General features: G+C 49.6%; 4 protein-coding genes across 4 annotated transcripts; 3 read left to right on the top strand and 1 right to left on the bottom strand.

Annotated features, from left to right (window-relative positions):
- The first annotated feature begins 5830 nt into the window (after nucleotides 1–5830).
- On the top strand, nucleotides 5831–8890 carry DFJ58DRAFT_774150 (plasma-membrane choline transporter-domain-containing protein). The gene is made up of 6 exons (XM_041389366.1): nucleotides 5831–6881; nucleotides 6934–7320; nucleotides 7372–7760; nucleotides 7811–7988; nucleotides 8041–8116; nucleotides 8167–8890. Exons 1-6 carry the CDS (start codon nucleotides 5899–5901, stop codon nucleotides 8611–8613), a joined length of 2460 nt encoding a protein of 819 aa, XP_041246857.1. The 5' UTR covers nucleotides 5831–5898; the 3' UTR covers nucleotides 8614–8890.
- A 59-nt stretch (nucleotides 8891–8949) lies between these two features.
- Nucleotides 8950–11622, top strand: DFJ58DRAFT_774148 (uncharacterized protein). Its single transcript, XM_041389365.1, has 7 exons — nucleotides 8950–9342; nucleotides 9401–9631; nucleotides 9657–9695; nucleotides 9747–9965; nucleotides 10029–10456; nucleotides 10508–10587; nucleotides 10646–11622. Exons 1-7 carry the CDS (start codon nucleotides 9142–9144, stop codon nucleotides 11440–11442), a joined length of 1995 nt encoding a protein of 664 aa, XP_041246856.1. The 5' UTR covers nucleotides 8950–9141; the 3' UTR covers nucleotides 11443–11622.
- Nucleotides 11622–12070, top strand: DFJ58DRAFT_725042 (mitochondrial ribosomal protein L37-domain-containing protein; the record flags this gene model as incomplete). The annotated part of the gene is made up of 2 exons (XM_041385170.1): nucleotides 11622–11760; nucleotides 11811–12070. 2 exons carry the CDS (start codon nucleotides 11622–11624, stop codon nucleotides 12068–12070), a joined length of 399 nt encoding a protein of 132 aa, XP_041246855.1.
- A 9313-nt stretch (nucleotides 12071–21383) lies between these two features.
- On the bottom strand, nucleotides 21384–23776 carry DFJ58DRAFT_912370 (uncharacterized protein; the record flags this gene model as incomplete). Its single annotated transcript, XM_041395265.1, has 10 exons — nucleotides 23295–23776; nucleotides 23160–23253; nucleotides 23113–23118; nucleotides 22796–23006; nucleotides 22381–22662; nucleotides 22136–22284; nucleotides 21851–22078; nucleotides 21618–21652; nucleotides 21543–21588; nucleotides 21384–21511 (listed from the first exon to the last, which is right to left on the bottom strand). Exons 1-10 carry the CDS (start codon nucleotides 23490–23492, stop codon nucleotides 21384–21386), a joined length of 1377 nt encoding a protein of 458 aa, XP_041246854.1. The 5' UTR covers nucleotides 23493–23776.
- Nucleotides 23777–26438: the final 2662 nt, after the last annotated feature.

Here is a 26438-nt window from a genome sequence, read left to right as displayed (position 1 = left end):
CTGAGATACAACTGGGGGAGAGCTTCATTCAAGACAGACCAACAACGCATGCATCTCATCGAAGACTCATTCATTCAGTCCCACTCATCTCATTTCGATGAATAGCCAATCTTGTGCGATCGCGGGGTGACTCTCAACTCGAAGAAGTAATGTTCAATTATAATGAGTGGCTGAATGAACCCGCGGACATCGCGATAACTTCATGGCCCAGGCGCTCGACAAAGATAGACTTATGGGCCTATCTTTTTAATTTAGTGCATCCAATTCCATTCTCTGTCACGTTTCTTCCCGCGTTGCTTTCGCAGTACGTGAGGCCCATCGAGGTTGTGCTAGATTGGGATTGCCGCAGAGACGCCCGACCGCGTGTTCACAAAGGGAAGATCAGAATTTGATATAAAAAAAAAGTTACATATGTGGTACATTGTTTCGATCTCTTTAATTTTCAACGTTCTGCATACCAAGCCATGCTAGGCCATGCCAGACGCAACATCTACTTATAGGATGTGCTGCTAGTTTCAAACCAATTGCAAGTTCCCATACACGACCTTCTTTACACCGCCATGCGATGGAAGAGCCATGGATCAAGCTTCAACTTGAACACTCACACTTGCATGCAACCCTAGTTAATGCCACATCGGCAAACAGTTGGCCTGGCTGAAAATTTGCCTTGCACATCAAAAGGGTCCTGCCAAGAAACACCCCAATAATGTGCGCATGCTAAGTAACGTTCTTTCTTTTTTCTTTCCCGTGAAGGTATACTAACGTACACGGCAGTTCCGTAATCCCACCACGTGGAGTACTGCGAAACCGAAGAAGACTCGCGCTGTAATCACGCTGCATGGCTTTTAACGTCCGCTGAGACATGTCTATTTTACTTGATCCGTTTGTGGTAAGTACTAGACTGCGTAGGTGATGGGCTTGTTTGGATGTGCATATGACAGCTTCCCTGTGGTCGGTGCTAGCACCGCGGTGATCAGCATCAAGGGATGACCCACCGCGGACAGCCTGAGGAAGAACCCATTTCTTTCCCTTTCATCCAAAAAAAACGTATGCGTAGCTGCCTCCTTGCGGACGAAGGTCAAAGGAAAAAGCTCGGCGGCAAGCTTACAAATGTAAGTGGCACAGCGCCGCGTATTCGATGCAATGTCGATACAATCATAGAATGTGGCGTACCTTGTTCGCCGAGCCAGACTCCATGCACGTGAGTGAATGACGTTTCCAAACTCACCGTCTGGATAACCTCATGCTCGATACAAGCTGTGTCTGTTACACCTTTTTACATTGCTCGAAGCCCTTTTAAAAATTGACACTGCAACGATCAGAAAATGTGATTCTGATGCACTGTGTGGCGCAGGGTTCAGACTTGCCAGCCCTGATCAGTATCACAGAAGCACGGCACGACGAACGGACGGCGTTATCTGTCAACTAGCGTTTTGCGGCGTTTTTCAAACACCTCGTATTCATCGAGGAGCTGCGAGAGAGAAGACGAGATAAGTCAATTGCATTATGCGTAAGGAGATCGGCAAAACATAGACACGGTAATAACCGCGATGAAAATTTGTGTTGGATGGATTTTGTATACTGAGGACGCTCTCAAGATCACATGGATGTCATCCATCTAGAGTTTCAATTGAACCTGATTGAAGACTTGTGGTCTGCAGAAGCTTGTGGATGAATTATGTCGCGGGGTGCGACAAAGTGAAAACACCCAGTCATGTTCGTGAAACCGCTGTGGAAGCATACACGCAGGCAGCTGCTTCCGGTTCTCCATCACGCTGCCCAGGATTGCTGTTGTAAATCCCGGTTCGGTGAAGGAAGATCAAACTTGAAGTATTCATCGGGCACTCGGCCATCATCATTACTTGGAACCCGCGTGAGAGGAAAATCAACGATAGGCGCGGTGGATGCCTGCATGAACGGAGATCAAAAGATAGTGTACCACGAGCTATCAAAGTTACGAGAGCGATGACGACGGTGGACGATGCCGGTGTGGGTCGAGACTGATAAAATTTAGATATGAGTTGCAAACGGAAAATAGTGGTTTGACACTCACACTCACGTTCTCAATAGGAACTACGTCTGAACGGTGGATGTAGCTGGGAACAGGGCGATTGTCTAGTCGACTGGGAGAGGAAATAAGAGATAAAGAACATAAATGGTAACGCGAAGCTCATCGTCACAAACAAGAGGAACTGCATCTGTGCGGTAAAAGGCAGGGAGGTAGCGAAGAAAAGCGGGTTATTGTGTCCATTGTAGTGGAAGGTGAGCATGGCTAGGGGCGGAAATATTATGGGCGACATCGCTGGATTATGGCGCACGGAAGCAGTGCGAGGTGTCAAGGCAGACTGTATAATTGAGTAGATCCCGAGCAAACAAGGCGTGGGTTTCAGACGCACTCAAAAGACACATCTATGGATATGTACACCGGGCTGTGGCTCTTGGGCAGGCTAGATGCTAGCAAATTTGTGAAATGCTGCATATGTAGGTCTTCAGGTTATATCCGGTCGAGAAGTCACTGTTGGTATGAGTCAGGTGAGAGTAGAGCAGGATGGGGATCTGAACACCAAACGAGGCGGGGAGCTGACGGGACTCGAAGCAGAGCATGATGGTGTTGTTGTGGCAATGTCGTAGGCTCTAGCAAGAATAGCACAGTCAGATTGAAAGTCCCTGGCCGATGGTGCCATTGGTGTGCCCCTCGAACAAAGCTCTTGGACAGTCTCCAGCATCAATCCATCGAATTCATCGATCATCCTGGCGCTACCGTGCCTGAAGCTGAAGCTGGTCAGGGTGGTCTGGTCGTTTGATTATCCAGAACACTGTTGTATACGTCTCCAACCCACCGCGAGGTCCCCCACACCTCATAATAACTTCCAGACACTTCCAGGGCCTTCCCCACACCTGACATCACAGCGAGTTTTTGTTCGAGTCCTATGAGAAAATACCATCCCAAGTAACCACTGTCGAATAGACCACGATATATCCTGTGTCAAGATTCCATATCTTCGTACCATTTGACGAGTTGCTCGCGACCAGCAGCGGGTTGTCCGGATCTGCGGAGATGTCAGTCACGGAGAGACTGCCCATAAAATGGATTCGTGATCACCCCGTATCATCCTTGCAAGTCTTGAGCTCCCTGGACTGGACTCTCCATTAACAGTGACAACTCAGTACTCCCTGCTCGCGTTCATCTTCATTTTCCTGCAAGGTCCATCGCCAAGCGTTACCCTGAGGGTCGAAATCCGCTAATCATTAGCTGCAATTCCCGAAAGTAGGACATGGACGTTTGAACCAGATGAATTCACCATGACCCCGGAGGGTCTTTACCGGTGTCATTGTCGATATGGCAGTTAGGAAAGTTGGTAAGTACGGACATGTTCATATTGAGCGTGTTTGAAGGACCAGCGGTGAGCTTTCATGGATTGCAATAGGCCAGACATTGACAGTATCAGTGATTTCAAATAGGTATCAGGGCTGTACCACATTGTCTGCTGGAGCCAATCGTCAGCCCAACGCTCGAAGTTTTGATTGACCATGCCTTAGTAGGCGGCCGGGCAGCAATCCGAAGCGAAGATTTCAATTTGTAACTGCAGCCCCAGTGAGACCCCTTCGTCCGCACAGCGACCATGAGATTCCTCGGCGCACAGGTTTCCCGTGTTTTCAGCCGTGCAGTGTTGCAAGAATAGCAGGCAATAGTACTTAGCCTCCATGATCGACCTAGCATGCTCTGCACAAGTTTTGCAAACCCGAGCAGAGGAGTGATCCGGGCGGAGTGACGGTCATCCGGGCCGCTTCATTATAATTAGATCAATATCCACTTCGACCAAACTTCGACTCCATAGTGAGGTATGTCAAAGCCTTAGGTATGTAGTCTCCACTTTGATAGAAGGAAGATAATCATTCCTCCTCAGAGGTGAGCTATGTGCGCCTGACTACTGCAGCGCATGTAGTTAAAGATGGGACTTTCCCTTGATGGTTCTTAGACGAAGTGTTACAAATATATGCATTCGATATCTCTCGGGAAATATTATCTCTACTGGAGTACGAGCCAACTCGAGGTTCATGCTTCTCAACAAAACAGTGCCCGAGAGAACACTGTGGCGTGTATAGTCAAAACAAACGGCTATGAGCTCGGCTGCTTCCTGATGCGCATGTACTGTAGGTGTCGACTCCAAGTCGACGATAATGGGCACGAGGTTTGGAGGTCTGTAAATATATTGTAAGCTACAATAGAAGGGGGCTCATCAAAGACAACTCTTTTACCAAAGGTATGGATCTTGGTCTTGTCTTGGAGGAGAGTAGTTGATCGACTGCGGGTAAAGTACGTATGACACGGGAAGCTAATTGCTAAAGCCCGGGTCAGTACTTGGGTGTCTGCAAGAGGCCACATCGTTGAAGAAAAGTTCACCTTGCGGACTGTGATATGAACTAGGTATGAAGATGTAGATACTCTCTGCTGTCTTTTATGCATTCGAAAAAGGGTCAAGGCTATTAAAATCCAGTGCAATTGTAAGTAGCAAGCAGTAGTATAGGACACAGTAGCAGTCCGCGGCAGATAAAGTAACCGTCCCCATAAGGCTTATCACCACAGCCTCGTTTCTATAATTTAGCATTGACACAGGTTCTGGCATTTTATGGGAAGGAGTTCGAGGGTAACAAGGCTAGCAGTCAGAGCGCTACGCCGGAAATCTCTCGCCCCGAACCACTCGCCCACAGCTTCGCCAAGTGCATCTGATGGAAGGTTTCGTGGCAGTTTCGATTTATGCCCCATAAGGCTATCCACAAGATGCTGTATGCTATTCACTCATACGTGATCTCTTGAAAGATCCCTGAGCAGCCGGTCAACAGTCCACATGCCCTCGCACTCCCAGGGTGCTCACTTTCAAGTTGACAGCTGCCACAGATTTATCTTCCTGCAGGCTCAGAGTGTGGTAAACTAGTGGCATGCGCCTTCCTGGATCTGGCTACGCGGTGCAGCAGAAAATCTATGTGGACAAATGCATCACTCTCCCTTTGCAAGACGAAATTTCTTTACAGACTCATGCATGTCGTTGGGGGTCCAGCTTTCCTGTTCAAATACTTGTGTCATTTGCGCACTGGGAGTGGTGGTATGCCTCTCTCACCTTTGTGTTTCCTCCTGTAGTCGGCCAAAATCACTGGATCGTCTGCCGTGTTTCCTAAATCTGGTTATCACAATATAGTGGCGTTTCACTGGGACGTGACGTCAAACGATCCAATTATGAACGCCATCCTGTGGGGTTTGGACTCGTTTTGCAATTCGCTCAAAAGCAAGTGTGTGCAGGGAAGTGATGGCAAGGCTGCTGCTGATGCGGTTGATAATCCAGTCGCAAAGGAAGACGACAACGACACGGACCCATTGTTGGTTGAGCACCTTGCGGTCCTAATTTCAACGGGTGACACAGTCTAAGAAAAAAATGGTACCTAGTTCTTGTGTTGTCGATGCTTGACGTATCACATATTTATGTATGGGATAATTCTGAATTCATACCGGCCTGTGACATCTGCAATGTGAAGATGATACTGTCGGGTCTGGTGCATTCCTGAGATATATGGATATCTCGATACAGAATCTTTCAGATGCACAGACACGGAGGTGCACTGGCAGTGGCTCGGGGCCAAGAGTCATTGACTACCCCTGCGACATACGATTGAGAAGCAGTCTGCAGATCTAGCAGAAGATGACGAGGAGAATAGCACCAAAATTGACCAAATTATGCAAAGCTCTGGCGGTAATCACCGAATATAGGAAAAGTTTCCTACGGATACGCAAGTCACCTTGGGCCAGGTTTTTAACGCAGGCCAAGAGCTGCCACACAGCTCCCGGGGAGACTCGCTCACCAACTCTGCATATTACGACTAAGAAGGAGACGTGGTCTGGCGATGGCAAAGTCTTTCGCTCAGTACGCCTCACAATTTTTGACCCAGCAGCATAATCCAGCATCGAGTCTGTCCTCTTCGCAACCCTTATTCTTTTCATTCACAACCGACGAAGGGTCTCGTGCAGGTGATGATCATGATACAGTCGTTGACGACGTTGACGACCCTCATCTGCGTGCAAGCAGACTGTCAAGTCGCGGAAATTTTAGGAGTCAAGCACATGATATAGATGACGAAGACCCATATCTACGCCTCGACGAAGTGGATGACCTTCCAGGGCCATCTCATCATGCTTCTCAGTCAATTCCTTTGATAGCATCTGACTACGGCCAAGCTGAGTCCCAGGACTATCCAAAGGGCTGGCTTGCCCACCAAGCGTCTCCTCCTCGAAGAATTCGCTCGCCTTCACCGTCCCTTTCATCCTCATCTCTTGGTTCACCCGGCCCTATAACCGAGTCACCGAGACTCATGCCTAATCGCTCTGCTAGACCCCAGCCTCCCCAGCCTCCACCTTCACGCGCTCGTGAGCCAGTCTCCTTATCTCTGACTGAGTCACTGCTGCCGAGGGACGGCACCACACGCCCCATCGACGTATTTTCCTTGCCAGATCCGCGGCATATCACTCGAAGTCGACGAAAGTTTAATGACTCGGGCTGGACCATATTTTGGTGTACAGGTGTTTCTGTATGCGTCTTCTTTTCCATTCTACTACTATTCTTCTCTGGCAAGACTCGCAAGGACGGACGGACAGTTTCGCTCCCATACACAACGTTGCTGCATACAGTACCTCTGCTTACCATATTGACATTTCTGAGCGCTCTTGTGGCATATGCTCACGTTTTCCTCCTGCGCATATTTGTTCGTCCAGTTATGATCGCAACATCAGTATTCATACCAGCCACACTTTTTATCTCTGCTATTTGGGCATTCGTTGGTAGTTTCATGTGGGATGGAGACCAAGAACCGACTTGGGGTGAGACAGTTGGGTGAGCACCCTTTCTGGTTGTTTTAACTGTGGAAGCTCATTACGGTGTCCAGTCTTCGACTATTCTCACTTGTACCCCTCGTTCTCTCCATCATCACTGCCAGACGCCTAGTGAATTTACCCCGAGAAATCCATTCAACTTCCTCTATCCTTGACCTTACCACACGGCTTCTCATTGAAAATCCTTTCCTTCTCGCTCTCTCTCCCGTGATGCTTCTCGCCATGCTGGTTGCATCTATACCATTCATTACTCTGATCTTTCGACTCCTTTTGATTGGTTATGTCCTTGAACCCAATGGGACATTAGAAGGGCATGTCCAAGGATGGGCGAACTGGGCGATATTTGGTGCGGTCGGCGTGTGGCTTTGGAGCTGGGGCATTGCAAAGGGGATGTTGCGTACGACTTGTGCGGGTGTTATTGGCGCTTGGTACTTTGCTGAGTAAGCGTTATTTTTTTCCTTACTTCTTATCTCATTTACTCATGATTTCAGCCCTGACGTTCCAATCCCACTGCCAAGCGATACTCACATCATCCATGCTGCTCTCATGCGGGCTGCATATCCATCTCTCGGATCGATTGTCCTCAGCGCGCTCATCCTCACGGGTATCCGATTGCTAGGGCTCCTCACCCTGGCCCTGCGCTGGCTTCCGCTCTATCTACCGCTTGCACTGCGTCCATGGTGTCGGCCTATAATATTTGGTTCGGGCATGGCAGTCTCATATCTAGAGAGCGTCACAACATCCTTGAGCAAGTATGCGCTCGTATATGCTGGGTTGACTGGAGACCCCTTCTTTGTGAGCGCAAGGAGAGCCCAGGCTCTCACTGCCTCCGTTGAGACTGCTAGCGCAGGTCGGTACCGCAAGAAATTCAAGACTGAACGTGCGTATCGTCTTTGTGGCCCGCACAACCGTAGCTGACATGTCATTCAGCACCATTACGGATACTTACCTATGCACCATTAACGCTGACATTCCCCTTCGCACTTATGACGTATCTTTTTGTCGCACACACATTGAGCGCACCTGATTATGCGTTGGGGGCCTCGTTGCTTGCTGGTGGTGTCACCGCACTCGTGGGCTTGTTTTGCGTAGGACTAGTCAAGGATGTGTACGTTTTGATCAACAGTACAACGTTCCCGTGCTAATCATTGCCATACTAGTGCTGATACGCTGTATCTGTGCTATTGCATCGACAAGGATGTGGGCGAGAGACACAGGGAGGAAGTATTTGTTGCTGTGAGTGTATTTTGGATCGACTTTGGGACACTACTTAGAACCACACTCAGCTCGAATACGAGATACAACCTCGGACCGCAGCTCGATCACAACCTCAGGCTGCGGCTCCACCGCAACCGCAGGCTCAGCCGCGCTCGTCGTTATCAGGTCGGCCTGAACAGGCATCTCCGACTCGGGCAAAGTGTCCAACAGCCATCTCTCCTCCGCGATCCAACCCACCGCGCGTACCTCAACAATATACTCCTCCCTCTCCGAAACCTGTTCCGCGCCCTATTCAACCTGTCCAACCTGTTCAGCCGATACAGCCAACCATCCCAGATGCAGACATTGATCCTTTCGAGCACGAACCTATAGGGTTTGATGGACCTGCAGCTCAAGTCCATGGGTACGATCTCTCCCCCGAGCCTCGTCGCACGTCAGTGGACGACGAGAGCCTTGATGAAGACGACGACCACGGCGAAGAGTCGCAGCTTTTCCCAGGTTCAGGGCTTTTCTGAAACAAGTAGAACGGAGCAATCGAACTTGTTTATAATTACACTAATCTGCGATGATGGTGACATCTTATGATAGATTAATCGCATCATGCTGTCCACTTGCACGTCTTGTTTTTGTATTTAATGTATATTCATCTACATATTCGTGTTCTTGACCTGATAACGATGTAGATTGAGAAGATTCAAGTACTTATGCAGTATCGGATTTGAAGGAGCTATACAGCCTAGCTGGTAGCACTGTCCTCGTTTCATAATCCTTTGACTAGGGAGTCCTCTTGAGCGTCTACACATATGTTGTTCACAGGTGTGATGCAGCAAGCCACGTATAAGCGCACTTGTACTACTACTGCAGTGCTGCTGTTCTAAGTTCTCCCAGATTGGCGTTCCGAAACTTCCGATGTCTCCGACACACGCAGTACCGAGTCATTAGCACTGATTATTTCAAAGCAACATCAACAACTTCTAGCTTCGACGGTTCTGAACGGTTCTATCAGATAGCGCCCGACTCACGGTTACTGCACCGACCAAAAAATGTCAGTAAATCAGTTCAAGGGTCCCTATGACCCTTCTATTATGGCAGAGTCCTATGCACAATGGGAACAATCGCTCGAAATCGAAATCCAACGGACTTTTGATACTGTCAACCGCGATATCCTGGATGGCTATATGGCTAGAGACCTTGCCAGGCTCAAAGACCCCCAGGTGGACCCGGATTTCCTTTGTACATGGACTGTGTGTGGTGTCTGTGTCATAATAATTTGAATGTAATTCCAACTGCTGGTTATTTTAGGGCCTCCTATGGGACAGGACCACATTGTCAAGGACCAGAATTGAAGCACAACGAGCACCCATCGGGTTCAACTTCCTGATCAAGACCTGCTTAAAGTACAACCTAGTCGAAGTCATGATATTGATTACGTCGAGATATGGCACGTTTCGGCTCGGCATGAAGAATGGACATGCTCTGGCCAGTTATTGCGGACTCGCAGTACTGGTGGACCTCTTGCACGTAGGGACGGATGTCGAAAGAAAAATCGATTGCTGAGGAGATGATGAATCACAACATTGTAGATCTCTGCTTCAAGGTGAGTGCACATGCGATGTCGTTGGGACGAAATCTGAATGATATAATATAGAACATAGATAGCTGGCTCTGCGCACACCGCAGACTTGCTGCTAGCACCATTCGCTCTTTGGCTGGTCTGATTGGGGACAGGATTCCTGCGGATATGGTGGCGGATATTATCGCGAAGCTCTGTGTCTTTGTGCTCCAAGGGCCCCGAATTTTTGTCGAACAGTTCTATGCTCCGGAGACAAAATGGCAGGGTGGAATAATTGTTTTAAGAGGGCAAAATGTGGGTCTTTGACTGCAGACGTTTTCATGGAATTAACTTCATTCCCTCCTCATCTGTTTCAAGGCTTCCGAAGCAGAGGTGGCTAAATGTGCTCTGCGATACTCAGGACTGGCCCATGACGATGCTCTCTGGGCTGCTCAAGGTCTTGTTTGTACCTATCCCATGCTCCCTACGAAGTTTCGCCTTGAAATTCTTAAGAAGAGGCCGGAAATTGTCGACTTGTTGTTTGATTGTGCGATCACGCCTCGACCAGCATGGTACCCTGAGCGGCAAAGTGATGCGGTCGCATGCGAAATCCTTGCACTTCTATTCCAATGGCCTCCTTACATAGTACCCGGCGTGTCTTCGCCGTTGGATGGCTCATCGAGAACCCAGGAGTGGAAAGCTTTGTCTCAAGCCCTAAAGATGTTGACCGCAAGACAAGAATGGAGCGAGAAGCTAATTGAAGTGTGGATGAGCGTTGAAGAAGAGGATTGCCGCCATGTCGAGTCGTCAGTTTATACTGTTGATTGCACTTTTGTTTTTGACCCTTTTGTTCATAGGCTGTTCAACAACGTCAAAAATTATGGAGCAAAAACTCTCCTTGGGAAAAGGACGTTTCAACTTGCATTCGAACTACGAGGTATGGTAGCTGGGGTCAGAAGATGCTTCACTGCTGAGTTTGTATCTGTTTTGTTCAGGCATTAAACGGATAACAGTCTTGCGGTTGATTACTACATTGACTCATGCAGCAGACTCATGTGGCATTACCAACGCAGAGTTGGAGTCTCTCCTTCGTGTGGCCTACGCTGCATCGCAGAAAATAAAACAAGCAGATTCGGAAAACGAAGAAGACCATCTGATGTATGCGGAGCGAACACAGGATATGTTCGCACTGCAACTTGGCGACTCACATGCAGCTCCCCAGGTAGATTCTCCATTGCAGATCGCAGAGGAAGTGGTCATGGGCCCTACAGCACTCGCGCGATTGTTGGCCGTGCTGTCTCAACGGGGCATCCTCGACTCAATCCAAGCTCTGAAGAAGGCACCGAATGGTCTCTCAACCGCAACTTCCTTGGATCAAGTACAAATGATTACACATCCCGAAATCATGCGGAAATTCCTGCTAATCGCCTTCCGGCGCGTGGAGTCTCGCACAGAGTCTGGACGGAAGGTTACTCAATCAAACCCGTATTACGCTCGGATGCACTTCGTGTCCTCTGCAGAGCTTGCAGCCGCCTTGGTCTCGTTTGACAGGTATACACGCGGAAGATATACCGAGGAGCTCAAGGGTGTTCGAAAGCAGCTTGTCGTGGCACTTGGGAATGCGTCAGAGATGGCTATCCGCACCGGACAAAGTCAGATCGCCTTGAGCTTTGCACTCGGTGCGATAACAAGCGCAGAAAATGTTCCCGAGACAGAAGGTATTGATGAAGCGATAATCGCCAAGAACATACGACGAGCTGATCAAGCGAGAGCGGCACTTCGCCAAGGGTAGTTCTCGTCACAGCTTATCAAGGCTCTTCGATCCCGCTCCACTATAAACGCCAAGCGAAGCTTCGCATTTGCCCAGGACTTAGTTCTCTGACTGTACGTTGAGCTATACGCATACGTCTAAGTACAAAATGGATGTAGTAACGTTTACATCGGACCGTGACAATATGTCACGGTCTTGCCATGTCCTTTCTTATTACAATTTCTCGTTCGTCCATCCGGCAAGCCTTCTCTCCGTGTCTTGCGCGCAGCTATGCCGCAAAGAGCTCGAATACAGAACAGACACAGAAAATAAGTACAAAAGACACCTCGTTCACTGAAGGTGAATATAGAGTTAGAAATCACGATACTTCACGCTAACAATTATACCAGAAAAAACACTCTCGTCATGTCCACCAGGTACAATCCTGGAGGGGCTGAACTATCTCAAAGGACAACCTCCGGTGATAGCTCTCCCCGATGAGGAGTATCCTTCGTGGCTGTGGGAGCTTCTGAAGCCGAAAGCATATGAAGAGGACGGTCCTGGAGGCAAGGCGGAGAAGAAAACGACTCCGAAAGGAGAATCAACAACGCATCAAGGACCAAAACTTCATGAAGACGCAGTGGTGAGTACATTTGCTATTCGTGCTTGACGCGCTCATACGTGTTCCCATAGATGGCTTGCCCTCGAACTATACTACATAGTTTTATATCCTGCAAATTGTCATTATATTCGATACATGGACTCCACTTCGGTCGGCTCTACGATAATATATCGTGTTTACGGTAATAACTCAGGGAATACTATATCAGCATCGTCTCTGCAAATAGACAGCATCTCTCCGTGTTCTCACTCTCGACGGCGCTGTGCACGATCGACCGTGAGCGAAGACACTCACATTAGTCGATGCTGTTTTAGTGAATGAGCTCGCATATCATAGAAGCCCCGAAGTGACCAAGCACCGGTGCTTTCGCGCTGCTCATCTCTCGCTTGACTGATACTTGAGCTTTCATGTAGATGCGACCGACCCATCCACCTAGCAAGCCGATAAAGAGACTGGGCACTAAGAAGACAGGCGTCATGGCCACAACGGCTCCGAGTTTCACGATCATCGTCAAAGAAAGTTCAACGACCCCCGGTGGTCGAGCGGACGGAAACCGCATAGTGTCCGGTTTATATGACAGGACGATTCGGGTGTGGGATATGGGGACTGGCGAAGCACGCATCGTGTCTGGGTCATACGACAAGACCATCTGGGTGTGGGATCTAGAATTTCTAATCCGCCACCAATCGTTTGAAGCACCTGTGGTATGTTTCTCATCCGGCCTACTCATGCCCTTCATTCCGCCTCCTCCTTTCTCCCAGATTCCAAAACCCCAGCCTCTTCCGGCCCGAACGAGGAGGGATGGATTGTAGGTCCCGAAGGACGGCTTCTCCTCTGGATCCCGCTCGCTTGATACTCGGGCACGATGTATACCCCAGGCAACACGCTGGTGGTACCCAATAATGCCTTGCAGCTGGACTTGAGTTGTGTCACACATGGCACAGGTGTCGGGAACAGTAGTGGGTTGCAATACCTTTGTATCTGTCAGTTGTCCTTTTGGCATGTACTTATGTTAATCGACTGAAGATCTACACTTCCTACAAATTTCATACAATACATTTTTGCCTTCTTGCGCTTCATTCGTTCCGTTTTGCTACTTAATGGGCTGGCTCTCGCAAAACAATTCAGGGCTGCACGAAGATTCCATTCACTACATCTACATACTCTCCTCCCGTGGCTACTACTCTCTAGAATTGCTTCCCAGTTTACTTCCTGCAGGATAAACCGTGTAAGTCAGAGCTCGACGTGAACTTGAGCCACCACTCGACAATGGTGACTGTGCCTCATCCAGCATCATCCCTTCCTCGTCAGACTCCATCCCTCCTGATCTAAACAGATGGCTCGCCGCGATTGACTTCTTCACTCCTCTAAGCCGTTCCCACCAGCTTGGACCATGACGCCATGGCGGCCATCAAACTACCCGAACAATGCTCAACGAATTACTAACCACAGGCAGCTCAGCGTAAGCAGCTGCCTGTCCGCAATCAGACTCTCCCGAGCATGTCATATGATGCGCATTGAGGAGGAGGAAGGGTGAAAGGATGAGTAGGCGATGGTGATCGGAAGATGTGAGGCGAAGAGGAGGGCCGCGTATGGAATTTAGTGTTGGAGAGGGACGGTTTTGGGCCTCGACTACTGCTTAGAGGTTCGTTCCTGTAATACTTACTATAAGTTAGGACAGGGTATAGAGCCGCGAGATGAGACCAAACACCGTAGCACATATCAACAGGCTCTCCATAATGATGCTTAGGGGTGCCTGCTGTAGAAGGATTTTGATTTGTAAAGGTTAGTGGGGTAGCAACGCGTCGTGATCGAGTTAGCTTGACAGGATAGCAAGGTGGATGACAATTCAGAAGGAAAACCGGAAGGAGGGTTCGTCAAAATAAGTCGATGATCGATGAAAGACTCGCCTGCAGATGGCCTTTTGCCCGATCAACCTAGCTCAGCTTTCGATAACGTCATTCCATCAATATTCAATATTGGTCCAGCCAATCGATGATGGGCGCTTCCAAACGCCTTATGTAAATAATTCGCATTGCAGACATGCAGCAGGCGCACATCTATATTTTCTGCCTCGTTCCATTTGCATCAAGAAACCTCTTAACACCTACACTGAGCCATCCTTCCCATTTTCTCGATGGATCAAAACAATCCTCGGAAGGCGCGCCGGGGGTGGTTGAAGCCACGTCGTTCAGACACTCATTTGGTAGAAGAGAGAGGCAGGAGGGCAGCCAGTCGCGATGTATGGACTTTCGTCTTTCCAACTACGCATTGTTTCTAATCTTCACAGCCGTCCTCTCCATCACCTCCAAGGAATGGCTCTAGTGGACCACCCCCGGGCTCAGTTCGCAAGTTTTTTGGCAAGGTGACCAAGCGCTTCGCTCGAAGCGCTCGACAGTCCCCCAACCCTGAACCCACGCCTGCAAGTTCCAGCCTACAGGACATCCAACCCGTTCAGTCAACCAAGGTATGTGCAATCTCAATGCTGAGTGTGCCCCGTATGCCATGAATACTACTCATCACTTCTGCAGGATCTCACCGCTCCAACTCCCGACCTGAATCTTGAACAGTCACCCAATTCAGTGATTGTAGAAGCAAGTCCAACCAACGTAGTTTGCCACTATTCTTATCTGTCTCTTTCGATTGTATGCTAACATTTGTAATCAGGCTGAACATCTCGACCCCAAGTCTGTGAACGAAAGAATCGCCAATGCTACCAAAGGTCTCGCAGGCATCGGCCAGGTCCCAACAATAGTCCAAGATGCTTCTTCAGCGATCAACAACCCACCATCTGTTTCTGATACAATCGATGCATTCTCTGCGTTTCTTAAACCCTTGAAGGTGTTCAACTCCGTTGCCAACGAAATCGCAAATGTACAATAATCTATCTCTCTTCTGTACGTAACTAACATTCATACGCAGGTCCATCCCTACGCGAAGGTGGCATTGAGTATCTTCACTTGCGCGTCCAAGGTAGGCTTCTTTCTTAATCATTGCCATCGCAGGTTGACCAAGTTTCGGTATCAGATGATTCTCGATCAGGCAGACCGTGATGTCGCTGTTTCTAGTCTGCTCTCAAAGATCTCTGAAGTCTATACCTTCATCACGGAAGAGGAGGAGTTGCCCAAAATCCAATCCATGCTAGCGATATATGGGAAGATAGCGCAGCAGACACTGGAGTGCGCTGATTTTATCAGCCATTACTCTGAGACGAAGAGCGCTTGTGAGTCGATCACACTACGTCGTCCCCTGAGACTCAATGTTGACTGTTTATATAGGGATAAGACTTGGCAAGCACATCTTCGACGAAACGGACGCAACGATTCAGAGCTACAACAATGTCCTCGACAGTCTCATGCAGCAATTCCGAGACCGAGCGGCTCGTGACACCGTTGTGATCGTCCACCATATAGGTAAGAGACGCTTTCATGTCTCTTTGAGCCTTATCTGACATTCCACGATCCCTGGCATAGCTGAGAGTCTGGACCTCTTCGGCGTGGAGTGCGCAATGGGTGCCGGATTGAATACGTCCAAATGTTGTTTGCCCAACACTCGGCAAGACCTTCTGAAGGATATTCAGAATTGGATCAGCAGCACCGAGGAGGGCGCTCCACGGGTCTTATGGTTGTCTGGCACAGCAGGCAAGGGTAAATCGGCTGTTGCACATACAATAGCCAACTGGTATATCGAAAATGGTGGTCTTGGCTCATGCTTCTGCTTCGATCGTACTCGACAAGCGGATCGCCGTCAGGACAAAATATTCACGACCATCGCAAGCGAATTAGCGGACTGCAACCCTATCATGCGGCGAGCCTTGGCGCAAGCAGTTCGTGATCACAACGGACTCAAGCGCACTGCAGATATCACAAAACAATGGCAGGAACTGATCGTTGGACCGACAAGCATAGCCTCAAAAGCCATCGCTACACCCGTCTTGATTGTCATCGAGGCGTTGGACGAGAGCGGCGATGCTAATTCCCGGGAACAGATTCTTCGTCTCCTCACTTGCAAATTGAACACTTCCACCTCACAACTAGCTGAACTCCCAGCCAATTTCCGCATTCTCCTCACTTCCCGTCCACTCGACGACATTCACAACACTCTGCACGCCGCGCCACATGTTCGCCATGTTTCCCTGGATGATGTCTCGTCTGTGGACACAGAACTCGATATTCAGCATTATATCTCCCATAAGCTGGAAGACTTACGTCACGTCTTCAACGATGCGCACTTCAAGGCGCTCGCTCTGAAATCTGATGGCCTGTTTGAATGGGCTCGTCTCGCCTCAGAATACATCAAGAGCACGAACATCGTGAGCCGCGGTCCGATGCGCCGTTTCCATGACATTTGTGAAACATCCGCCAAAGGTGTACATCTGTTGGATGAGATGTACCAACGCATCTTGGCAGATATCATGCCAAGGCACGTGCACGAGGAAGCTATCCCTATCTTTCGGTCTGTGATGGGTCAGATTCTGGCATCGTCGGAACCACTTCCCATCACTGCGTTGAATGCAATGCGACAGTATTTCCCATGCGATGATGACCGCTACGACGTGAAGTTGCTCATGGGGCATCTTGGCTCGCTTGTCTCTGGTACCTCTAATTCTGATACTCCCATACGTCCCCTTCACGCATCATTCTACGACTTTCTCACAGACAAATCGCGGAGCGTTGACTTCTTCGTTGATACGCCATCGGTACAGAGCGATCTTGCGTTCGCAACGCTTCGAGTCATGGAGGGCGGACTTCGCTTCAACATATGCTCCTTGGAGAGTTCTTATGTACCCAATTCTGCCGTTCCCGATTTCGCAGAACGAGTGAGGAAGTCCATTTCGGCGGAGCTATCATACTCATGCCGCTTCTGGGGGACTCATGTGGCGGCCTTGTCCTTTGAATCATCGCTCGCTAAGGAAGTTGAAGCTTTCTTCGATGGAGAGCGCCTTCTTTGGTGGTTGGAAGCAGTGGCTCTGATGAAAAGTCTCGGTGGATCGGTAGTGACCCTCTCATCTATTGCAAATTGGCTTTCGGTGCGTAGCTCAAGCTCATTCTTTACCCAACGAATTCTTACGAGTAGTTGGGTGGTCGTAGGGTCATACCGAGTTCACGCATGTTAGTGACGCCACCAGGGATACCTTGCGTTTCGTCCGAACTTTCGCAACCACCATTTTATGCAGCACTCCCCATTTATACTTGTCCGCTCTGCCGTTCGCTCCAACGCAGTCGATAATATTTCGGAAGTTCGCCGCGAAGTTTCCCTGCATCCCTCGCATTGTTGCTGGCCATGTTGAAAATTGGCCTCAGATGGAAAAGATACTTCAAGCGAATAGCTGGGTTTGGTCGGTTGCACTGTCGCCAGACGGAAAACACATTGCATGTGGTTTAGATGACGGAACAATCCAAGTGTGGGATATAGATACTGGCGAGGCGTTGTGCGCCCCTCTTCGAGGCCACACTGGATGGGTCACCTCTGTCGCATTCTCGCCGGATGGACATCGCATTGTTTCAGGTTCACGTGACAAAACAGTCCGGGTGTGGGATGCGAAGACTGGCCAGGCATTAGGATCCCCTCTCCAAGGTCACACTGACTGTGTTCGGTCTGTCGCAATCTCGCCGGATATGAAACGCATCGTGTCTGGTTCACAAGACAAGACAATTCGGGTGTGGAACATAGAGACTGGCGAAGCATTTGGTGCCCTACTCCAAGGGCATACGGACCAAGTTCGGTCTGTCACAATCTCACCGGATGGAAAACGCATCGTGTCTGGTTCGGCAGACACCACTATCCGGGTGTGGGATATAGAGACCGGCGGTGCATTGGGCGCCCCTCTCCAAGGACACACGGACTGCGTTCAGTCTGTCACAATCTCACCGGATGGCAAATGCATAGTCTCTGGTTCATACGACAAGACGATTCGAGTTTGGGAAATGGAGACTGGCGAGGCATTTGGTGCCCCCTTCCAAGGTCACACTAGCTCTGTTCTGTCAGTCGCAATGTTGTCGGATGGAAGTCGCATCATATCTGGTTCACATGACCAGACGATCCGAATGTGGGATGCGAAGACTGGCGAGGCAGTAGGATCCCCTCTCCAAGGCCACACTAAGCAGGTTTTCTCTGTCGCAATCTCGCCAGATGGAAGTCGCATAGTCTCTGGTTCATCGGACAAGACGATTCGGGTGTGGGATGCCGATACCATTATGGGCAAGGCAACGGTTGCCGCCCTCGAAAGCCACACTGCCCCTGTCAACTCTGTTGCAATCTCGCCAGATGGACATCGCATCGTGTCCGGTTCAGATGACAAGACGGTTCGGGTGTGGGATATAGAGACTGGCAAGGCATTAGTCTCCCCTCTGCAAGGGCACACTGGATCTGTTCTGTCAGTCGCAATCTCGCAGGATGGGAAGGCAGTTGTGTCTGGTTCAACGGAGGCCAAGAGTGTCCGCATGTGGAATGCGGAAACTGGAGAGGCATCGGGTGTTAGTCTCCAAGGTCACACTGGATCTGTTCAGTCTGTCGCAATCTCGCCGGACAGAAACTGCATCGTGTCTGGTTCAACCGACAGGACAATCCGGGTGTCGCATATTGACACTGGCAAAGCATATCCTCTCAGGGGGCACTCACACTACGTCCTGTCTGTCGCAATTTCATCAAATGGAAACCGCATAGTGTCTGGTTCAGCCGACTCAACAATTCAGGTGTGGGATATGGAGACCAGTGAGGCATTGGGCGGCCCTTTCAAAGGGCACACAGACTGGGTTCGGTCTGTCACAATCTCACCGGATGGCAAACATGTGGTCTCTGGTTCATACGACAAGACGATTCGACTGTGGGATATGGGGACTGGCGAGCCATTGGGTGCCCCTCTCACAGGCCACACTAGCTGGGTTTACACTGTCGCAATCTCGTCAGACGGTAATCGCATCGTGTCTGGCTCGGATGACCAGACCGTCCGGGTGTGGGATATGAAGACTGGCGAGGCAGTGGGTGCCCCTTTTCGAGGGCACACCGGACGCGTTCTGTCTGTCGCAATCTCACCTGATGGCAAACGCATCGTGTCTGGGTCATCGGATAAGACCATCCGGGTGTGGGATCTAGAATTTCTAATCCGGCACCAATCATTCGAAGCACCTACAATATGTTTTTCACCCGACCTGACTCATGCCCTTCATTCCGCCTCCTCTATCCAAGATTCTCAAACCCCAGCTCCTTCCGGCCCCAATGAGGAGGGTTGGGTTGTAGGTCCCAAAGCACGACTTCTCCTCTGGATCCCGCTCAATTTCCACCCGGTGGTGTATGCCCCAGGCAACACGCTGGTGATACCCAACAATGCCTTGCAGTTGGACTTGAGTAATGTCGCACATGGCACATCATGGCACAAGTGTCGGGAACAGTAGTAGGTTGCATTGCGTTTGTATCTGTCAGTCGGACTTTCATGTAGTTATGTTAATTGACCGAAGATCTACGCGCATTCCACGGATTTCATACAATACCTGTTTATATACCTCTTTGCACTTCCCGTTCTGCTACAGTTTAGGGCTGCACGAAAATTTTATTCACTGTATTTACATACTCCCCTCCCGTCGCTACAATACTCTCTAGAATTACTTCCCAACTTACTTCCTGCAGGATAAACTGTGCCAGTCAGAACTCAATGTGAAGTTGAACCACCACTGGCCAACGGTCATTCTGCCTCATGCAGCCTCATCCTCTCGTCAGACTCCAATGCCCCCTGATCTAAATAGATGGCTTACCGCAATTGACTTTACCCATCGAAGCCATGCCCACCAGCACGGATCGTGACGCCATCCAACTGTCGACGAAGACTAATCACAGGCAGCTCAGACGTAAGCAGCTACTCGTCCACAATTAGCCTCTCCTAAGTATATAATGGAATACTTCGTTTGTGATGCGCGTCCACCAGGAGGAAGGGCGGAAGGATGGGTAGGGGTGATCGGAGGTGGGGAGGCGAAGGAGAGGCCACGTGTGGAATCTGGTGTGGGAGAGGATGGTTTTGTGCGTTGACTACTGCTTAAAAGTTCGTTCCTGTAACGCCATAAAATTTAGGACAGGGTATGGAGCCGCGAGATGAGACCAATCACCTTTGCACATATCTTTGAAATAAACAGGCTCTCCGTCATGCTGCTTAGGAGTGCTTGCTTCAGAAGGATTTTGGTTTGTGAAGGTTAGCGGGGGTAGCAACGCGTCGTGATCAAGTTGGTTTGATAATATACCGGGTGCTCAGCGGGATAGCTGGGTGGATGGCATATTCGATTGATACGAGGGAATGCTGTTACAGATCTATATCACATATAGACGGTGACAATTCAGAAGGAAAACCGCAACGGGAGCGACTCGTCCTTGTCCCAATACTAATAATGCGAACTGTACTTATCACTGTGAGTGCATCATCAGCCTCCGTGCCCTTCAACTGGGAAAAAATGTGAAAGACTACTTACATAATATGCTTTTCTGCTGCACAACGGCACTGCGAGGAAATCTGTTACATGGAGCAGGTGCCAACCCGGCCGTTCATTGGGGCACTCATCCCCAATATTCTTGCGCCCTTGTTTCACCACTGAACAGAAAACAGCACTTCTGGATGGAAGAGAAAGTGAAATGAGCTCCTGCGGATAGGTATACGGCTGCTTAGGAGACCTTGCAGTTGATGAGGATGCCGTGATGGTTGTACAGCTGGAGAGAGGTAGTCTGTCTATTATTAGATTCATGCTGGGCTATACTTGGACGTTCAAAGTTTCAAACACCGATCTAGTACACCGACGCCCGGCCGCATCGATGTATCGATCATTTAATCAAGTCCTTCGATGCCTATGAAGCTTCAGCGCTTCAAAGACAACTGTGACACGGTGGCGATTTTAAAGACACTGTACGTTGGCTGGAACTTAGGATGGCAAGCTCGCCGGCAGCTGAGGTATGTTTCTTTCAGAAAGTCTTTTTCTACAACTTAACTCTTCCAGCACCGCATGCGCTGTCTGCGCCCAATATTTCAGCACTTCTGAGTCTGACCAACGGAGTTCTTCTGCACCCTCTGAATGTTTACACCCACATGTACCAAGTCAAGTGGAGTTCTCCAACGAGCTCCCGCTGTATTTGACGGTAGCCAAGGCCCAACTTAAGCTTTAGCAGCGACCTCCTGCCACAGGCTCTTCGACCCTCTCACAATTGATTACGGTCTACATTTACACTCCTTTCTGTCGCCTCTGCCACCCTCCTAATGCTCCAAAGACCTGCTCGTCATTCCAACAAGCACTAGCTCCCATCACTCCTAACACCCTGTGTTTCTGTCACACTTGGCTCAACCACTTTTTGCGCTCTTTTTTTCTTTGGCTCACGCGCCCTGTCGCTACCTCCGTTCTCTGACGCTGAACTGCACCATCTCCCACACTGTTCTGGTCCCAGACAGCTGAAGTGTTGCATGGGTGTCCATTATCCTCGAGAGGCGCGTATTAGTGCCTGCTACATCACTGGCGCCTGCGTGCACATAGTCAGAGACTCAGCACACCTTCGCTCGATTGCCCTTGGCTTCGGACAACAAACTCAAGACATGGCTATTATGTGGTGGATTTTGTAGACGCACAGAATATCTTCTGATGGCAGCGAGGAACTGCAGGGCTGTAAGTTGTTTGATCTCGCTTTTTCGTCATCTTATGTATGCTTAACTACATTAGCACTTCGCGTCAAATAGTGGAAAGTTGTAATGCGTGGTTGGAGGAATCCTAGCTCCTGTTTAGAACAAATGTGACGTGTTCTGGCTGAATCTAGCATTTTTCAAGTTTCAGGGAGGCTCCTGGGAGTCGTGCGCAAGCCTACCAACTGTCAGACAGACGGAAAATGAGGAGGATGTGTGCATATACTTGCTGTTAAACTCGCATCTGACGAGGTTTAGTGGCAGCTTTGCGGAACGCTGGAAGAGAGTCCCGACGAGGGAATGCTGTGTCTTACGGGGTCGGTCATCTGGATATGTCGGGCACCAATCTGCGCCCCACGCAGGAGATCCGACGTTGAACATGAAAGATTTGCTTCCAGGCACATATTCTACTATAAACAAGAAAGTTGTAATCGTGACCAACGTCCGCAAAAGTGTGAAGAGTATACATGTAACATGACTATCGAACATGGCCATCTCAACGCGAGTCTGGCGACCATGCGGTCCAAGGAAGTAATGCGCAGGAGCAGGGGGCTGCAGCTGACTATCATCTGTTAACACAGCGTCAGTGGGTGAATACCTCGCAGTATCACTATCACTGAGAAGGTTTCAACATTGAATGATTTGAACTAGCACGGGCATAGGATCGCTTGCCACTTGTTCAGTCTCGTCCACCTAGATTTCACCTCGACACCTTGATGGACTCCGGGACGCCTGAAACGACTCATTTATTATGTTCTCTTCCCCTTCCAAAGGATCCTTGAAGCATGACCGGTCTTCCATGATATTCCATACAGGACCAGGGCCGACATTGTAACCCCAAACCTTGCTGATGCGATCGGTTAGAAATTGTTCTGATGTCATACTATTGGTTGACACGATGTTTGGTGGGTTGAAGAGCGTAGGAGGAGCATCAAGTCGCTCGACCTTTTCCTTGCGAAGAAAAACCAGCATGGCTCGGTGTCGATGATGGACGCTAGTATTTGGTAGTGCATACATCTTCGCAGCTCTCGGAGTAGATATTTTAGAAGTAGAGCTGATATTTTGGTAGGGGCTTATGGGACGGCCTTGCACCCGTTCTCGAGGGTAGATGCGATGTAGGCCCGGACCCTGCAGTAGTAGTGAGAGTCTGAATCTTGATTCGTTTTGGTGCTTCTTCTGCTTCCTCCTTGTCAACTTCAAGATCTTCAGGGTCATTCTGCAAATCCTCGGGGCCATCTTCGGAAAGCTTGTCCAGTGCGAAGTCACTCCCGCTATCCTCGTCCTCATCAAGGGATGATTTGGGTAGATTAGCTTTCAGGTCTTCTTCATCGCCTATAGCTGCAAAGCAAAGCATAATTTGGTCGGGATGTGCAAGCACATAGCTATCGGGGCATTTTGGTTGGGGATTAGAAGGTGTGATCTTGACAAATAGCGCTTGACTCACGGTTTACTGCACCGACCGAGACATGATATATGCACTATGATGCTAACTGGCGGGAGTTCGCAAGAGCGCAAGGGGTAGTGCAGCCGGGCACCCAGGAAGGTACAGAAGTCTGAAGGAGGCCGTGTTTATGCATGTGAGGCACTAAGGGAATGGTGAAGACAAGGTGCAGCGAGTATGTGTACCGGGAGGGAGCACAATTCGGTGTGTTGAAATGGTGTGTTGTCAGGATGTAGGGATGTGCAACAGGGTGTTACAGGGTCCGAGAAGTGACGGTCTGGGGCGTCAGGCAGTGGGTAGGCACCAGAGGTCACGAAAAGTGAAAGGTCGAGTTGGGTGTCCCTGGAAGGATACAACTGGGTGGAGGTAGGTGCAGGGAGCATGGAGATGCGGTAGGTTGTGCCAGTAGAATGCAGTGAGGGTATCTGCGGCTGCAGCGAGCAGTGAGGTGCTTAAGGCGGGGGCGGTTGGGTTGAGTTAACGTTGGGCTGTGAGAACATTAATTGAATAGAGTGAGTGTGGTCCATGGGTGATAGAAAGGCCGGGAGGGTGATTAGAGTGTAGTTGGAATTCAAAGTTCGAGCTAAAAATATCACTCATTTGATCGATGAAAGACTTGACTGCTTTCCTACGCGATATGACAACATGCACTGTATGGGTGAGCGACCTATCATGCATTCATGACCCGACAAGCGTTCATGCAGGTCAATAAATGCTAAGCACCGCTGCCCCGATATTCGCACCGTTTCATGATGGCCTTTTGCCCGATTAACCTACCTAGGGCCTTCGATATCGTTCTAGTTTTAGTCTGGCCAATCAATAATGGGCGCTTGTCCTTCACCATTGCAGACATGCAGCAGGCGCACGTCTATATTTTTTTGCCAACCACCACACTCCTCGTTCCATTTGCACCAAGAAACCTCTTAACACGTACACTCAGCCATCCTTCCCATTTTCTCGATGGATCAAAGCAATCCTCCTCGGAAAACCCGCTGGCTGTGGTTGAAGCCAAGTCGTTCAGACGCTCATCTGCTGCAGGAGAGAGGCAGGAGGGCAGCCAGTCACGATGTATGGACTTTCGTCTTTCCAACTACGCATTGTTTCTAATCATCACAGCCGTCCTCTCTCTCGTCTTCAAGCAATGCGTCTAGTGGACCACCCCCAGGGTCAGTTCGCAAGCTCTTTGGCAAGATGACCAAGCGCTTCGCTCGAAGCGCTCGACAGTCCCCCAACCCTGAACCCACGCCTGCAAGTTCCGGCCCACAGGACATCCAATCCATTCAGTCAACCAAGGTATGTGCAATCTTAACTCTGAGCGTACCCCGTATGCCTTGAATGCTACTCATCACTTCTGCAGGATCTCACCGCTCCAACTCCCGAGCCGAATCTTGAACAGTCACCCAATTCAGGGATTGTAGAAGCAAGTCCAACCAACGTAGTTCGCACTATTCCTATCTGTCTCTTTCGATTGTATGCTAACATTTGTAATCAGACTGAACATCTCGACCCCAAGTCTGTGAACGAAAGAATCGCCAATGCTACCAAAGGTCTCGCAGGCATTGGCCAGGTCCCAACAATAGTCCAACATACTTCTTCAGCGATCAACAACCCACCATCTGTCTCTGATACAATCGACCCATTCATCATGTTGCTTAAACCCTTGAGGGTGTTCAACTCCGTTGCCAACGAGATCGCAAATGTACAATAATCTATCTCTCTTCTGTACATGACTAACATTCATACGCAGGTCCATCCCTATGCGAAGGCGGCGTTGAGTATCTTCACTTACGCGTCCAAGGTTGGCTTCTTTCTTAATCATCGCTGTCGCAGGTTGATGAAGTTTCCGTAACAGATGATCATCGATCAGGCGGAACGTGATGGTGCTGTGTCCAGTTTGCTCTCAAAGATCTCTGAAGTCTATGCCTTCATCACGGAAGAGAAGGAGTTGTCCAAACTTCAATCTATGGTAGCAATATACGGGAAGATAGCGCAGCAGACTCTGGAGTGCGCTGATTTTATCAGCCATTACTCTGAGACGAAGAGTCCCTGTGAGTTGATCCCACTACTTCGTCCCCCGAGACTCAATGTTGCCTGTTCATATAGGGAAAAGACTTGGCAAGCACGTCTTCGACGAAACAGACCCAACGATCCAGCGCTACAGCAATGCTCTCGACAGTCTCATGCAGCAATTCCGAGACCGAGCGGCTCGTGACACCGTCGTGATCGTCCACCATATGGGTAAGAGTTGGTTTTCAAGTATCTTTGAGCCTTGTCTGACATTCCACGACCCCTGGCATAGCTGAGAGCCTGGACCTCTCCGGCATGGAATGCGCAACAGGTGCCGGATTGAATACGTCTAAATGTTGTTTACCCAACACTCGGCAAGACCTTCTGAAAAATATTCAGAATTGGATCAGCAGCACTGAGGAGGGCGCTCCACGTGTCTTATGGTTGTCTGGCACAGCAGGCAAGGGTAAATCGGCTGTTGCCCATACAATAGCCAATTGGTATATGCAACACGGTGGTCTTGGCTCATGCTTCTGCTTCGATCATGCTCAACAAGCGGATCGCCGTCAGGACAAAATATTCACGACCATCGCAAGGGAGTTGGCGGACTGCAACCCTATCATGCGACGAGCCTTGGCGCAAGCAGTTCGCGATCATGACGGACTCAAGCGCAATGCAGATATCACAAAACAATGGCAGGAACTGATCGTCGGACCGACAAGCATCGCCTCAAAAGCCATCGCCGCACCCGTCCTGATTGTGATCGAGGCGTTGGACGAGAGCGGTGAAGCTAGTTCCCGGGAACAGATTCTTCGTCTCCTCGCTGGCAAACCGAACACTTCTACCTCACCACTAGTCGAACTCCCAGCCAACTTCCACATTTTTCTTACTTCCCGTCCACTCGAAGACATTCATAACAATCTGCACGCCGTGCCGCATGTTCGCCATATTTCCCTGGATGACGAAGTCTTGTCTGCATCCACAAAACTCGACATTCAGCTTTATGTCTCCCACAAGCTGGAAGACCTGGGTCACATCTTCAACCATGCGCACTTCGAGGCGCTCGCCCTGAAATCTGATGGTCTGTTTGAATGGGCTCGTCTCACCTGTGAGTACATCAAGGGTACGAACAAAGTGCGCGTAGGTCACATGGGCCGTTACAATGCTGTCATTACTGGAAGGTCTGAGAAAGGAACACGTCTGTTGGATGCTATCTATAAACGCGTTTTGGAAGACATTATGCCAGAGGACGAGCGCGAGGAAGTGATTATCATGTTTCGATCTGTGATAGGGCAAATTCTTGTATCGTTGGAACCGCTTTC

The sequence above is a fragment of the Suillus subalutaceus genome (genome assembly GCF_016647625.1).
Source record: "Suillus subalutaceus strain FC151 chromosome Unknown DFJ58scaffold_23, whole genome shotgun sequence".
Lineage (NCBI taxonomy): Eukaryota > Fungi > Basidiomycota > Agaricomycetes > Boletales > Suillaceae > Suillus > Suillus subalutaceus.
This window is presented reverse-complemented; position numbering and strand designations above follow the sequence as displayed.